Source organism: Procambarus clarkii, chromosome 92 (assembly GCF_040958095.1).
Source record: "Procambarus clarkii isolate CNS0578487 chromosome 92, FALCON_Pclarkii_2.0, whole genome shotgun sequence".
Taxonomy (NCBI): domain Eukaryota; kingdom Metazoa; phylum Arthropoda; class Malacostraca; order Decapoda; family Cambaridae; genus Procambarus; species Procambarus clarkii.
Genome location: NC_091241.1, coordinates 13,005,771 through 13,023,311, shown reverse-complemented (window position 1 = coordinate 13,023,311; position 17,541 = coordinate 13,005,771). Strand labels below are relative to the sequence as shown.

General features: G+C 43.1%; 1 protein-coding gene across 8 annotated transcripts in view; it reads right to left on the bottom strand.

The window, feature by feature from the left end:
* Positions 1-17,541, bottom strand: part of LOC123774924 (uncharacterized) — an 82,426-nt gene that overhangs the window by 20,556 nt on the left and 44,329 nt on the right. For 3 of the 8 annotated variants that reach the window (XM_069319385.1, XM_069319383.1, XM_069319384.1), the window contains exons 7-8: positions 8,453-8,615; positions 2,123-2,221 (exon numbers count right to left, since the gene is read on the bottom strand). In XM_069319385.1, the coding sequence (XP_069175486.1) occupies positions 2,123-2,221; positions 8,453-8,615 (262 nt within the window). Of the gene's footprint in view, positions 1-2,122; positions 2,222-3,466; positions 3,631-8,452; positions 8,616-17,541 lie in introns of all 8 variants that reach the window. The other 5 variants (XR_011226033.1, XR_011226032.1, XR_011226035.1 and 2 more) reach the window with 4 other exon arrangements.

Sequence of the window (17,541 nt, the reverse complement as noted above, 5' to 3'; positions counted from 1 at the left end):
AGTACTGTCATGTGTTATTTTTGTTCATTACTATTTCAGTAAATTGTTTAATTATTTATTTGATCATTTTCATTTGTTTCCACCTGCAACTTACACACTGCAAGGCCAATAGCAGCATTTCTTTCATTTATGTGAGGGAGAGCCATACCATCTTGGTTCAGTATAGCTGTGATACCATAACCCGTCACACAAGATATCCAGTTGTAAGACTTTTACCATCAGTGGTGGTAGAGTATGCAACTGGCAATGCCTTTGTTACAGTTCCCTTCATCTCACAGCCCCAGTGGATTTTCTCACACATTTGAATACATGAAACAACTTTATTTGATACATTCCAAACCAAAGTACTGTACAGTACAGTAATTATCAAACCATCAAATGTGTGGGATAATCATAGTGCGCTAAATATCACTAACGTCGCCAATACAAGAACAAAAACGCATACGGCGAACAATATCAAAGGTATTGAATTTACCAAGAATTTTATCGAGGGACAATTGACAGTGAGGGATGGTCGGGAAGCAAGACACGTAAGTCCTGGAAGTCAGGACATGTAGAGACAACGGTTTGGACAATAAGAAGCAGGGCAGCGCTCCATTAAGTGCCCGTGAGTTAAACGTGTATGACCAATATACAACCTCGCCAGAGCCGTTTCCCACCACCGGTTACGGTGGTAGGAGGAAGGCCACGGGAACACACTACTCTTAAGAGCACGCAGTTTGTTACCAGTAACAGAAGACCAACAACCCTGACAACGGGCAAGAATGGGGAAATGAATAACTGGGTAAAAGTCATAATAAGGAATACCTTTACGGGAGATGGGACAGGTACGGATAGCTTCCTTAGCGGCAGTGTCCGCACGCTCATTTAAGAACACACCAATATGGGTGGGAATCCAGCGAAATTCCACTGTCTTAAATCTACTGGAGATAAGAAACAGCCAATGTTGAATTTCAACTACCAAAGGATGGACTGGATTAAAGGATTCTAGAGCCATGAGGGCACTGCAAGTGTCAACTACAAACACAGAGGAGGATTGACAGCGAGAAAAGAGTTGATGAAGAGCATAGAGAATAGCATAAAGTTCTGCCGTGAAGATGCTAGTCTCCGGAGGCAGGAGACACAAAGGTGCAGTCAGGAAAAACAACAGAGTAGCCTACACCGTCTGCAGACTTAAGACCCATTGGTGAAGACGGAAATAGAGTGGAAGTGTGAAGAAAAGTGTTCAAGGAAAAGGTGATTTAGAACTGTAGGAGGGGTAAAAGTTTTAGTCATGTGGGTCAAGGCTTACAGAATTTAGGAACGGGGACCCCTCCATAGGGGCAAAGACGGAATGACACGAGGGGAAATATTGGTAACACAAACTGAAAGAGCATTTTGTAAGAGAGACAACCGTACAGAAAGAGATAGGTGGTGAAGGGGAACAGGAACCACAGGATGGGTAAAGGTCAAGGCATGACATAAGCAAGAGTGAGGGTGCTGTAAGGACCGTGCAAGGTGGAGAAGACAGTAGCGATCGTGGCGATCCTGTAGAAACAGGACGCCAGTTTCAACATACAGGCTTAGGGTAGGTGTCGAAGGAAAGGTACCAGAGCTGAGCCGTAACCCAGTATGATGCAGTGTGTCCAGATGGTGAAGGGTAGAAGGAGAAGCAGACGAGTAAACAGGGCCATAATCGAGTTTAGACAGAACGAGAGAGGAATGTAAAGAGAGGAGCAGTGTCGATTAGCTCCCCAAGAAGTATGGGACATGACCTAAAGTTAGTTAAGGGCCTTAGAGCATTCAACTCGGACGTAAAAAATATGGGGCGACAAAGACAAACGAGTGTCAAAGATTAGCCCTAAAAGCTTTAGCAGATTCTTTGTACAAAAGGGGATGACCCCTGTTACCGAACAGTAAATAGGTATCTGGGAGTTAGCTGTTACAGGCTGCTTCCTAGGGGGGTGCGTGTGTGGGAGAAAAAAAAAATTTAGTAGTTAACCACTGAACTGCTCTGTCTCCAAATAACACCCTGGTGCACAAGAAATAAATTCTTTCCAAAAATTTTTTTCTCTTCTTATATTGTTAAAATGCAGAGTCTGATCACGGGGAAACTAAACAAAAAATATTGTATGTGACTTACTTTAGCTGCGATGGAGCTGGGAAGTTGAGCAAATTATGGGCGCTGAGCGTTGGAGCGATGGGGGTCTGTTGGCCCCGCCACCCCGTGCGACGGCAGTTGCTGCGAATAAAATGTTGCGCAATTATTTTGAAGTTTCTCATTCATTTCTTCGTTTTTTTTTGCTGTAATATTATTTAAAAGTGTGTAATTTGTGGAATTTATACAATTCAAAGTATAGAACATTGCTATGCTCAAAATTATGGGCCTCATATATGCGACATATTCTACAATCAAACAGTGTTTTTGCTGTTATTACACTATATACACACATTGTATATACCCATCTACGTATGTATTCACCATAACGATCCACTATGTTGGTATGGTGAGCCCAAAAAACATGAGTGAGCTGCCACACCCTGCCAGTCCTCCCTCCCTCCTCCAACACATTACTCGCCAACATTCCTCCTCCCAAAATACTGTTATTGTGTTTATTACACTATTTACACACGTTATGTATAAGTATGTACATGTTTTATTCATGTACATACGTACATACTTGCCATCTCCTCACCTCTCTCTCTTGCCTACTTAATGCTCTTGCTTCCCTCATCTCATCACAATCGACTTTATAATGGTCCAGGACGGATCGAAATGTCGTCGTCTATTCAATTTCCAGTGTGTGGTTTGGTCAACAATGAAATCTTCATGCAAGATCTTATAAAGAAAACCCCTAGAACGAGTTTTGCAGATACGAAAGAGTTTAAGGTGAGTAGGGGATGGTTTGAGAAATTTTGAAAAAACACGTGGTATTCATAGTGTTGTGAGGCATGGTGAGAGTGCCAGCTCAGACAAAGTAGGGGCTGAAAGATTTGTTCGTGATTTTAAAGATTTTGTAGATACTGTATTGATGGATATATTCCACAACAAGTGTTTAATTGTGAGGAGACATGGCTATTCTGGACAAAATTGCCGAAGAGGACATACATTACCCAAGAGGAGACGTCACTGCCCGGACACAAGCTAACTTGGGCTAACTTGTGTCAGGATAGGCTAACTCTTGTGCTGTGTGGCGATTTGAAAATTAAACCCTTGCTCGTGTATCATTCCGAAAATCCAAGAGCTTTAAAAAATATATAACGTGCAGAAAAACTGATGTAGAGTGGTTTGCCCTGCCATCAAAAAATATCTGCAAGAGAAAAGTTTGACACTAAAGGGCCTGCTTCTCGACAATGCTCCTGCTCATCCTCCAGACTTGGAGGATGCATTGTTGGGGCCACTTTTTTTTTTTTAGGGATATTCCTGCATGGGCTCTAAGTTTCTGGCTAATGAACCAATGACATGAAGGAGGAGTTTTCAACCTACCTTGTGTTAGGTGTGCAGGGGTCAATAGGCTGAACATAATGTCAGGAGCAAAGGGGGGCGTTTGCCTCTTCAAACACAATTGTGACCATCTTCATCTCTTCGAACTATCCTAAATGCTCTCTTCACCTGTCTGACCAAATTGGGTGTCCAGACCACCTTTGAATCTGAAATTGTAAAATTAATAGTGATTTCAGAATATTCAGTCCATTTATACTAACAAAATTATATACAGTATACTGTAATTGAAATTTTACAGAATGATAAAGGCAATTTAGTAACTTTGTTAAAATGCACATGGGGGAAATACATGAAAATAGGTTAATATGGTTTGTAAGGTTGATGGGAAATGTTTATTACTTTTATGATTTAAAAGATGTATAGCCCTGATACTCCATCCTGGGTGCATTCCACCAGGTAATGACCACAGCAAAAGTTTTCTACGAGGCTCTATTGTCACACAAACTTTTCACATTTTCAAACTTGATTCATCTTTTTCCCCCTCGTTCCAGGGGTTTTCTTTAAAAGGTCTTCATGCAAATGCCTTGGTTTCTCACAAATGATGGCCTCTGAAATGCTATCACCTGCTAACTCTTTGTTGTGTATCCAAATTAATAAAAACTTTTCAACATCCTCAAGTGTTTGTGTTCTTTGTTTCGGGATTGTTGATATGCCTTTTGCCACTTTAACGCTCATAATGTCCTTTTTCTTAGCAAGTATAGTGCATATTGTTGACATAGATTTGTTGTACTGCCTAGCTAGTTCAACAACCTGTGCACCGTGCAGAAACCTGTGCAACCTGTGCACCGGGCAGAAACAGAGTAATAAATATAAGAGAGGAACAGTCAGATGGAACCACTACAGGATTACAGAGGGGAAGGGAGATACCCACAAGACTGGAATACAAACTATCAACAAGCACACAGGTGCTACACCACACAACACCCGTCCTACTACCAAAACTGGACGAATCACTTCCAAAACAACACACCCTGGACGCAAACACAGTGGCCTCCTTACCAGAGCCTCAGATATTAACACCAAGCAAGGCATCCAGCACTTCCACTAACACGATAACATCATTTATATTTGCCAACATCCAGGGTATAAAAACACGCAAATCCAACAAAGTTCACTTTATTGATGGTCTCCTTCATGAGGCAAATGCAGTGTTTGCAGCCCTAACAGAAACCCACACAAAGGACTACCATGATGGTGAAATATGGATCTCAGAGTACAATCTTTTCAGATGTGATAGGAAACACCGGCTTCAGGGTGGGGTCAGCCTCTACATCAAAGACACACTCATCTGTACTGAGCTGCTAAACACCTCAAATGATATGGTGGAAGTGCTGATAATCAAAATAGAGATTCTAAATGTAGTTATTGTTGTTGTATATAAGTCACCGGAGGCAAACCCTCAGCAGTTTAAAGACCAACTAATGAAAATAGAACACTGCTTGGAAAACCTCACAAATCCAGCTCCGAACATCATCCTGCTTGGGGACTTCAACCTACGGCACCTGAAATGGAAGCACCTGGCTAATACAGTAATATCAGAAAGAATACCAGGAAGTAGCCTAAATGAACAGGCACATGCAAATGACCTGCTACGGTTGTGTGACAGGTTTGCCTTAAACCAGCAAATAGTAGAACCAACTAGAAAGGAGAACACGCTGGACCTCATTTTCACTAATAATGATGAATTGATCAGGAACATAATGATTACAAATACCTGTTACTCAGATCACAACTTAATTGAAGTTATGACAACCATGGGGAGTAGACCTTCAAAACCAGTCCAGATTCCCGGTGGAGGAGATTTCAGCAAATTCAACTTCAATAATAAACAGATAAACTGGGAGCAAATAAACCAGGACTTCACAGAAATAAACTGGGAAGAACAGCTAGAAAATGCAAACCTGAACCAGTGCCTGGAAAAAATAAGCTCAGTAGCACTAGAAATATGTTCAAACCGCATACCCCTAAGAAAAAAGAGGAAGAGATGCAGATTGGAACGGGAACGTCGTTCCCTATATAGACGAAGAAAACGAATCGCGGAACAACTTGAGAGTCGCACCCTATCTCAAGAACGGCGAAGAAGGTTAGGTAAAGAAATAGAAACAATTGAACACAAGCTACAAGAATCATACAAAATCCTGGAGAGGCAAAGAGAGGAAAAGGCCATCAGTGAAATAGAGAGAAATCCGAAATATTTTTTCTCCTATGCAAAATCAAGATAAAAAACCACATTTAGTATCGGGCCCCTGCGAAAGGGAGATGGAACTTTCACCGATGACAACAAAGAAATGAGCGAGCTACTGAGGAAGCAGTACGACTCTGTTTTCAGTGAGCCATTAAACGCACTAAAGATTGATAACCCAAATGAATTTTTCATGGATATGATACCAACATCAAATCATATATCAGACATCACCCTATCCCCACTGGATTTTGAAGAAGCCATAAATAGTATGCCTATGCACTCTGCACCAGGCCCGGATTCTTGGAACTCCATATTCATCAAGAACTGTAAACAAACACTATCGCAGGCCCTCCACATTCTGTGGAGACAAAGCCTAGATACTGGCGTTATTCCTGATATACTAAAAACAGCAGAGATAGCACCACTTCATAAAGGAGGAAATAAGGCAGAGGCAAAAAATTACAGACCGATAGCACTAACATCGCACATTATAAAAATTTTTGAGAGAGTGCTAAGAAGTAAGATCACAAAATACATGGAATCACAGCATCTCCATAACCCCGGACAACATGGTTTCAGAACAGGGCGCTCTTGCCTGTCGCAGTTGCTGGACCACTATGATATGGCATTAGATGCTATGGAAGACAAACAAAACGCTGATGTAATTTACACAGATTTCGCAAAAGCTTTTGATAAATGTGACCATGGCGTTATTGCACATAAAATGCGTTCAAAAGGAATTACCGGAAAAATAGGCAGATGGATCTACAATTTCCTGACCAACAGAACCCAATGTGTAATAGTCAACAAAATAAAATCCAGCCCATCAACCGTGAAGAGCTCAGTTCCCCAGGGTACTGTGCTTGCTCCAGTACTTTTTCTCATCCTCATATCGGACATAGACAAGAACACAACCTATAGCACTGTATCATCCTTTGCAGATGACACTAGGATCTTCATGAGAGTAGGCAACATAGAGGACACGGCAAACCTCCAGTCAGATGTAGATCAGGTCTTTCTATGGGCTACAGAAAATAATATGGTGTTTTACGAAGATAAGTTCCAGCTCATGCGCTATGGAAAAAATGAAAATATAAAAACGGAAACCACGTACAAAACTCAGGCAAATCATAACATAGAACGTAAAGGCAATGTAAAGGATCTGGGTGTACTCATATCGGAAGACCTTACCTTTAAAGAACACAATAAAGTAGCCGTCACAACTGCAAGAAAAATGACAGGTTGGATAACAAGAACTTTTCACACTAGAGATGCTATACCGATGATGACACTTTTCAAAACGCTTGTGCTCTCTAGAGTGGAGTACTGCTGCACAATGACAGCCCCTTTCAAAGCTGGAGAAATTGCTGACCTGGAGAGCGTGCAGAGATCCTTTACTGCTAGAATCCACTCAGTAAAACACCTAAACTATTGGGACCGACTAAAGAGCCTAAATCTGTACTCCCTTGAGCGCAGGCGGGAGAGATACATAATAATATACACGTGGAAAATATTAGAGGGGCTGGTCCCAAACCTGCACACAGAAATAACATCACATGAGACCAGAAGACATGGCAGGATGTGCAGAATACCCCCGTTAAAAAGCGGAGGTGCATCAGGTACTCTGAGAGAGAATTCTATCAACATCAGAGGCCCGAGACTGTTCAACTCGCTTCCGCTACACATAAGGGGCATAACTGGCAATCCCCTCACAGTGTTCAAGAGAGAACTGGATAAGCACCTCCAAAGGATACCTGATCAACCAGGCTGTGACTCATATGTCAGGCTGCGAGCAGCCGCGTCCAACAGCCTGGTTGATCAGTCCAGCAACCAGGAGGCCTGGTCGACGACCGGGCCGCGGGGACGCTAAGCCCCGGAAGCACCTCAAGGTAACCGTTTTGACATTTATGAATGCTCTCTTGTTTTTCCTTTATGGTCATTCTCACATGTGTTTTCTTGGCTTGAACCTTACCACTGGCTTTCTTGGGACTCATGGCAAGATATATAATAACAAATTTTATGTTCAAATAGCCAAAAATCCCAAAACAAATGTAATGCTTTATAAAGAATTCAGGCGCGATAGTTACTAGGCAGGAGACACTGGTAAACTGAGGTGCGATCACCATGCCACCACGCGCTAGGTCAGCCCATACGCATATCAACAAACTCATTTCCCGAGGCAAAGTTTGTAACCCGATTCAAATTTTTCGAAGAAATTAGGCTCGTAACCCGAAAAATTCATAAATATTCATTCGTAAGCCGAGGTGACACTATATATAAGTAAAAAATTTAAATTTTGTAGATACACTGTGCTGTATTGATGGATACATTCCACAACAAGTGTTTAATTGTGAGGAGATATAGCTACTGTATTCTGGAAAAAATTGCCGAAGAGGACATACATTACCCAAGAGGAGACGTCACTGCCCGGACACAAGCTTACTTGGGCTAACTTGTGTCAGGATAGGCTAACTCTTGTGCTGTGTGGCGATTTGAAAATTAAACCCTTGCTCGTGTATCATGCCGAAAATCCAAGAGTTTTAAAAAATATATAACGTGCAGAAAAACTGTGATGTGGAGTGGTTTGCCCTGCCATCAAAAAATATCTGCAAGAGAAAAGTTTGACACTCAAGGTCCTGCTTCTCGACAATGCTCCTGCTCATCCTCCAGACTTGGAGGATGCATTGTTGGGGCCACTTTTTTTTTTTTTAGGGATATTCCTACATGAGCCCTGAGTTTCTGGCTAATGTACCAATGACATGAAGGAGGAGTTTTCAACTTACCTTGTGTTAGGTGTGCAGAGGTCAATGGTTGAACATAATATCAGGAGCAAAGGGGGGCGTTTGCCTCTTCGAACACAATTGCGACCATCTTCATCTCTTCGAACTATCCTAAATGCTCTCTTCACCTGTCTGACCAAATTGGGTGTCCAGACCACCTTTGAATCTGAAATTGTAAAATTAATAGCAATTTCAGAATATTCAGTCCATTTGTACTAACAAAATTATACATACAGTAGTGTAATTGAAATTTTACAGAATGATAAAGGCAATTTAGCAACTCTGTTAAAATGCACATGGGGGAAATACATGAAAATAGGTTAATATTGTTTGTAAGGTTGATGGGAAATGTTTATTACTTTTATGATTTAAAAGATGTATAGCCCTGATACTCCATCCTGGGTGCATTCCACCAGGTAATGACCACAGCAAAAGTTTTCCACGAGGCTCTATTGTCACACAAACTTTTCACATTTTCAAACTTGATTCATCTTTCCCCCCCCTCCCCCACCCTCCTTCCAGGGGTTTTCTTTAAAAGGTCTTCATGCAAATGCCTTGGTTTCTCACAAATGATGGCCTCTGAAATGCTATCACCTGCTAACTCCTTGTTGTGTATCCAAATTAATAAAAACTTTTTAACATCCTCAAGTGTTTGTGTTCTTTGTTTCGGGATTGTTGATATGCCTTTTGCCACTTTAATGCTCATAATGTCCTTTTTCTTAGCAAGTATAGTGCATATTGTTGACATAGATTTGTTGTACTGCCTAGCTAGTTCAACAACCTGTGCACCATTTTGATGTTTATGAATGCTCTCTTGTTTTTCCTCTATGGTCATTCTCACATGTGTTTTCTTGGCTTGAACCTTACCACTGGCTTTCTTGGGACTCATGGCAAGATATATCATAACAAATTTTATGTTCAAATAGCCAAAAATCCCAAAACAAATGTAATGCTTTACAAAGAATTCAGGCGCGATACTTACTAGGCAGGAGACACTGGCAAACTGAGGCGCGATCACCATGCCACCACGCGCTAGGTCAGCCCATACGTATATCAACAAACTCCTTTCCCGAGGCAAAGTTTGTAACCCGATTCAAATTTTTCGGAGAAATTAGGCTCGTAACCCGAAAAGTTCATAAATATTCATTCGTAAGCCGAGGTGTCACTATATATAACTAAAAAATTAAACTCAGGATTACTTTCAACCCCCACCCCTTTTGCTCTACTCCATCGCCACCTACCTTCACCCCCCTCTATGATGTACTCTTCCATAGACACCTACCTTTGCCCCCCTCCTCCCCTCTACTCCTCCATCATCACCTACCTTCACACCCCCTCCCTTCTCCTCCTCCATCGTCACCTTCCTTTCACCCTCCTCTATGATGTACTCTTCCATAGACACCTACGTTCAATGCATATAATGCTCCCCTCTACTCCTCCATCGTCACCTACTTTCACCCCCCCCCTCCGCTCTACTCCTCCAGGGTCGCAGACAATTTCACGAGCGTGAGAACTACGAGTTCTCTAACCACTCTCACACTCCTACTCTCTCACCAGTGAGGGGGAGGGAAGGAGGGAGGAAATGAAGGAAGAAAGGTGGGGGAGAGAGAATAGGCAGGGGGGAGGAGGGCCTAGATACATTTCTTCCATATAAATAGGTAGACTGAGGGAGAGCTGCTTGCCAAGAGCCCTATCAGACAGGCTTCCTATTCCTCAACCCTCCCTAATATGCCACATCCTGGTCAGGACAACTTGCTCGATTGTTATTCTTGGTGTGACTCAAGAACTGACCTCGAGGCGGGGCATGGGCATGGAGAAAACCCTGTCGACGCGCCATTGCTAGCTGGCTGCACACGGATTTGTTCCCGGAAAACTCACGATTCTGAGCACCCATCAGCTCCATTCGTCGCGGTTTTGTGAGAAAGAATACATCAGTACTCCAAGACCCAGACTATATCTTGTTTTGAAGGAAACAATTCCGATTTCGTCTACAATTGACAGAGAAACAACGTTGTTGATTACCTGCTGCCCAGCTGACTGGTATTCTGCGCAACCCAGTACTCAGGCGACCCAAACTCTCGTACCGCACTTTTTTTTTTTTTTTTTTTTTTTTTTTTTTGAGGACCGTATCACTGACCAGGTCACTTAGAGTCCTACCCTGAAGGGCGAGGCGATACCCTGCGGGCAGTGCCACAAGGGGGCACCTTAGAAGGTGTACTGAGCCTGACAGGGAAAGGTAGACCAAACAGCTCTTTTAGATGTTAGGCATCCCTGATTCCACCTGAGGGAATCATTCTACGACCTCCGTTGGAGGGGAATGAATTTCTCCAGGCCTAGGAGTGTCCCAGGCATTAGGTAGGGCAGTGATTCGGTTCTCACTATGTGGAGAGAGTCATGGGGAAGGCTAAGAGAAAGAGGAAATGGAGGCAGCTTTCAGACGAGGAGGGACGGTGGACCGATGTGCAGCAGGCACCGAAGAAAACTGCTATCGAGGCTTTACCACTTGCTTCTCCCAGCAAGACAGCAGACGTAATGGACCTAGAGAGGACAGCATCAGTCACACACCAGCTGGTGTCAGACAATGCTTCTCTGTCCACAACACAGCCACAGGACGACAGTATGAGTCAGGAGAGGACACCACCAGTTTCACACCAGCCAGTGTCAGACAATGTACCTCTCTCCATAGCCCAGCCACAGGACAACAGTATGAGACAGGAGAGGACACCACCAGTCTCACACCAGACATCGCCAGCCTCTGCACATCTTCCAAAATTCAAGATAATGCAGACAGACCACTTTCCTACAGCATATGGAGTAGTAACGGCAATGGAAAAAGAACAACCAGAGTTCAAACTTTCCATTACAGTCAACCTGAAAGGAGAAATAATAATGACACCACAAGACCAACAGACTGCAAATTACTTAGAAAAAGTAAGAGTCCTGCAAGGGAAACCTGTGTGCTTGGAAAAGCTGGACCCTTCAGAAAGACGCACACGAGTCGTGCTTTTGGGATACCCAATCGACTTTCCACTGGATCCAGTACTAGAACACAAGCAAATCCTGAATGCGGAACGATGCCGCACAAAAGTAGACAAGGCAGCGGCACGTCAGGTTCTGGTGACCGTCATGGAACATGTGCCAGAAACATTCAGTCTTGGAAATTGGGGAACATACCGACAGAGACCATACATCCCGGAACCCCTGCACTGCTTCAGGTGTCAGAAATACGGCCACCATCAGTCACGCTGCACCGGACAGGAGAGGTGCGGAGTGTGCAGCCTGAGACATCCAACCAAAGACTGTATAGCCAAGCACAAGGCAAACCAGGCCACAACAGCTAAATGTCCAAATGTGGAGGCAAGCATCATGTCTGGAGCACAACCTGCTCTGCACGGAAAGAAAAAGTGCAGACAGCTCATGCCAGGATAAACACACTGACCAGCAATACATACACCAACACCAACGTCTGGAACACTCGTGCACAGCCACAACACACACCCACTCTCACAGAGCAAAATTTCCCGAATCTGTTAATTCCAAATCAGAAAATACACAAAAGTGTTGCAGAAATACAGCAAATGCAAAAGAGCAGAAAACAATTACTTTCGGAATCAACACAACAGATATACAGTTTTACCGAGGTCCAGCTGAAAAACATCGTGAAGATCATGGCAGAGACCATTATCAATTGCCTACAGGTGACGCAGAACGCCTCACAGCAACAGACTCAAGAAGTCACTTGTGTGATAATGGACAAGATCGTGCAGCAGACCACAGTTACACAAGACATAGACAGTCTAAGACAAGACGGAGCACAAGAGGACAAACAACGCAACATGGACATACAGACTTCCAACAACAGTCGGGTAGTCAAGACACAAGAACATCAACATTCACAAAAGCAACTGCAAGAAGCAGTGACCACCCAAGATCAACAGAATCTTACAACACAAGAGACAGACAACAACAGCCAATGCAGTCTGATATACAACAACACCAACAAAGACGTATTGAACAGCAGAGATGCACAGGTTCCAACAACACAAGAAAGGGCCACGAGCAATCAATGCAGTCCGACATGCAGCAATACCAACAACAAAGCGATGGGCCACAGTTATGCACAGATTCCACCAACGCCGGGGATGACCACGAACAATCAATGCAGTCCGATTTGCAGCGATACGACTTGCGAGGCGGAGAATATAGAGGTCGATTCCGAAGAGGAGTTCTAGTAGAACAAGCAACACCAACCGAAACCGTCGTCTGGCCATTACGAATACTGCAGTGGAACATACAAGGTCTTGGAAATAAAAAACACACACTTCAGGAGGCTGCAATCAGCACGAAAGCAGATATAATCGTTTTGGAAGAAACTCTTTTTCCCAGCCACGAAATCCTTCAGATTAGCTGGATATCAGCACTATGTTATACAGTATGAGCAGGGGAGACAAAGAGGATTAATGACCCTAGTCAGGAACACCATACCCAGCAAGAAAATAGACTCAGTTTCATGTGGGGATGGAGTAGAGGTATTAGCAGTAACAGTGAATATGGCTAATATTGAGCTCCTCATATACAACGTCTACAAGCCCCCTAGACGTAAACTAGAAGCAGAGGCAGTGCTTGCCTTGGCCACGCAGGAAAATGTAATTATTGCTGGGGATTTTAATGCTCATCATCAAGAGTTAGGTGCAACTGGGCTAGATAATGCAGATGGGCGCCATTTAGCTGCAGCTCTGCGAGAAGTACCTGAAATTACACTTCTCAACACTGGGGAACCCACTCACATTCTAGGAGGTTCCCTTGATCTTACATTCATCTCAACAGCACTCAAGCATCAGGCGAAGTGGGAAGTAGACCCGGTGATCACCAGTGACCACTATGCTACTGTCACAACACTAAACCTAGCACGACCTCCTACACCACCTGCACAGCCTAGGTGGAATTTAAGAAAGGCCAATTGGAATATATACCAAGAAGAACTTGAAAAATGGTATGCAACGTACACGCCACCTGAGGATTTGAACATACACGAGACCAATCTGCAGGAAGCCATTGCAGCTGCTGCAAACAAAGCTATTCCAATCATTATCACAGGAAACACAAAACGAAAGAACTATTGGTTCTATAGTAATGAAGTTAAAGAACAGAACCACAGAGTCAACATCTTCAGAAAACATCTAAAGAGAAACCCCACACCAGAAGGAAGAACTCTGCTAAGAGCGGTGATATCTGAAGCAAGACGAGTTTCTAGAGAAGTAAAGGAGGCAAGATGGTTTGAGTGGTGTCAAACGCTAAATGAACATAGTAGTCTTGGCAAGATATGGGGTCAGATTAAAACTATATCAGGTCGACCAGCCCGGCCACAGGCATGTATTCAACCATTGCAGGAGGCTGAGAGACTTGCTCTCCAATTTGCAGAAAGAACAGCTTCATATCAGCTTCCTGCAATGGTCCGAAGGCAGCAAGAACAATTAAAACAAGAGAGGTTGACAGTCATTCATGAGAGCATAGCTATAAATGACGAATGTGACTGTCCCTTCACCACACAAGAACTAATCAGGGCCAAAAAAGGTGGTAAGGACACTGCACCAGGTGCTGATAACATTACATACTCAATGGTCGCACATGCAGGTCCTGCTGGAGAACAAGGAATAATGGACGTCATCAATGCATCTTGGCAGCAAGGCAAACTACCGACCTCTTGGAAGAAAGCAGACATCATACCGATTCCTAAGCCGAAAGAACCTGGCAATTACAGACCCATTTCATTAACATCATGCATTAGTAAAACTGCAGAACGGATGGTCTTAAATAGGCTACTGTGGAAGACTGGAGACCTGCATAAACACATATTTGGCTTCACTAGAGGAGTAGGTACTGCAAACTGCATAGCAACATTACTAGGAACAGTTAACTCGGGTCCAGCTATAGTGATTTTCCTTGATCTAGAAAAAGCATTTGAACTTGCAAGCCCGCAAGCAATATTACACACCTTAGTTAAAAAAGGTAATTACCTAAGTGTAGTTACAGGATGAGAGCTACGCTCGTGGTGTCCCGTCTTCCCAGCACTCTTTGTCATATAACGCTTTGAAACTAATGACGGTCTTGGCCTCCACCACCTTCTCACTTAACTTGTTCCAATCGTCTACCACTCTATTTGCGAAGGTGAATTTTCTTATATTTCTTCGGCATCTGTGTTTAGCTAGTTTAAATCAGGTGTAAAGGGAAAAATGCTAGCATGGATTCAAGATTACCTAAGTCACAGGTATGCCAGAGTAAAGTTGCAAGGACAAGTGTCGGACTACCACTTGCACGAGAATGGGACTCCACAAGGAGGAGTCCTCAGTCCTAGTCTTTTTAACATCCTTATGGAAAACCTTGTTACCATGACATTTACAGAAGGGGTTAAATTGCTAAGCTATGCTGATGATATAGCATTAGCCATTACAGGTCCTTCACTTCTAAATAAAGCACAAGGTGCATTAGATAAAGTAGCATCTGAATGCAGTGTTTTAGGGCTAAAAATATCTGCACAGAAGTCTAAGGCAATGAGACTAGGCGGCAACACTCCAGACAGGCACCTACGCATTCAAGACATTAACCTTCAGTGGGTTACACAATATCAATATCTTGGAGTGTGGATAGATTTTAAAATGACATTCAATAAGCAAATTCAATATCTAAAGGAGAAAGCAAAATCGCGACTAAATATAATGAGAGCAATCACAGGGCCCCGTCTAGGAGCAGGACACAGAGTGTTGAGAATGTTTTACATACATGCCGTTCGTTCCCTGGTTGATTATGCAGCGCCTGCCTTACTCACTCTTTCTCCTGGTCAGTGGGCAAACGTTGAGGTTATTTAAAACGATGCATTGCGAATCATAACAGGAGCTCCCAGATGGACTAAAATACTGAACCTAAGACTAGAAACAGAGCTAACGTCGATTGAAATAAGGGTAAAAGGGATTGCTGCGTGCATGCTGACCAAGATATTGACTAGACCTAGAATCAGTTCACTTAAAGATATAATCACTGGAGCACTAACTCTGGACAGAAGAGCCTCCAATAGCAACAGGTGGACCCATTGTGCGATAAACACCATCAATACATTCGATATAACAAACACAGTCACTGAGAGGGGTGTCGACGAAATACATGCAGACTTTGTTATGCAAGCCCCTTGGGAATCTCTGCCAGCAGACTTTAAGATTATGGCTCTTGAAGGAAAGAAGAACCAGACAAATCCTCATCTGCTACGTAACATTGCACAGATGCATATAGAAGCAAACATGGCATCCGACAGCTTCACTTACTTCACAGATGGATCAGTAGACCAGCAGGGACAAGAAACCGGAGCTGCAGTTAAAGCAGGAAACTCTGTAAATAGTTGGAGGCTCTCAAATGGGTGTTCGACTTTACAAACAGAGATGCTAGCCATTCAAAAGGCTTTGGAACATGCTCTTGCTGAACACCGACAACATGTTATCATACATACAGATTCAAGAACCGCCATTGAAACCTTGCAACAAGAACACATATGTGATAACATCCATCTGATCACAAATGTCTTATCATTCATGCAAACACTCAAACGACAAGGCCGACGGGTACTTATCAACTGGGTGCCAAGTCATGTGGGAATAATAGGAAATGACATTGCAGACGAAGCTGCAAAACTTGCTACTAAGAGGAGAAATGTAGACATTTACATACCACAGAGTCTATCACAGATTAAGAAAGTAATTAGAAACAGAGCAATGCAAAAGATGTACAGTGACCACAACACAGCAGTTGCAACATCAGGATCTGCGGGTTGGTACAAGAATTCAACCAACTACGAACCACTTAGTTTGATGAAAGGGAGCAGTAGAACAACAGAAGTGCACTTACATCGCATCAGGTTTGGATACCCATGTGCATGGGAAATAGGCTTACAGGTTCCGGAAGATGAGAGGAAATGTCAACACTGTGGAGAAATGCCCGACAGACCACTGGAACATTATCTAACACAGTGCACAGTTACAAACCCATTAAGATTTCAACTTATATTCAACAGAGCAGAAGAAGTTGTTAAACACATATGGCAAAATCTTACTGAAGCGACCATACGAGTCATAAATACTCATACTCCTCCCATGTAAAACAGAAACAAGCAACACTTAGTGGGCCAGCCAGAGGCTTAGGGCCCGCGCAGGAATATCCCTGCAAAAAAAAAAAAATGGGCATGGATTATCTCCCTGGGGCACGCACCTCCCTGCCCCAGCTCTTTCTCTCTCTCTCACATAATCTATCAAGGGTCTAACATGAGGTCATTGTGCCTACCAGAAGTGTATATGTCCAAGGCTGGCCACCTGTCTGGACCATTCAAATGTATAAACACGTAATTAGTCTATTAAAATTATATATAATGCTACAATTATAAATTAATTTGTTCATGGTCATTCGTTTATCAGTATTTTAATATGAGGTATATATACCCATGTATGTATACGTTGACGTACACATATATGATTATGTGTATGGAATGATTATGATTATGTGTAATCATATATGATTATATCTAATGGAATGCATTTAGTAAGTGATGTGGTGGAGGCTGACTCCATGCACAGGTTCAAGTGTAGATATGATAGAGCCCAATAGGCTCAGAAACCTGTACACCTGTTGATTGACGGTTGAGAGGTGGAACTAAAGAGCCAGAGCTCAACCCCAGCAAGCACAATTAGGCGAGTATATGAACGAATGCACATGTACATTTTCAAATGAATTAAGATACCTTGAGATACACAATGACTTAGTTTAAATAGTTTAAACACATTATGGTACTGATTTTGACATGCTGATGTCTGGAAGGGAGAGGGGGTGTTTGGGGTTATTGTCTGAGGTGGAGGACCAGAGGAGGGGGTCAGTGGAAGGATGGTGGCTGGAGGGATGCCATTGTTCTAATGGTTATGAAAACAATTATTGATGGCAGGAATTCAGTGGGTGTGTACTTCACCCGCACCATCACCATACTGTGCCCTGCTACAACCCCCCCCCCCACTCCACCCATGCTGTGTGGGGCGTATTACATATTATGGGATAACCGA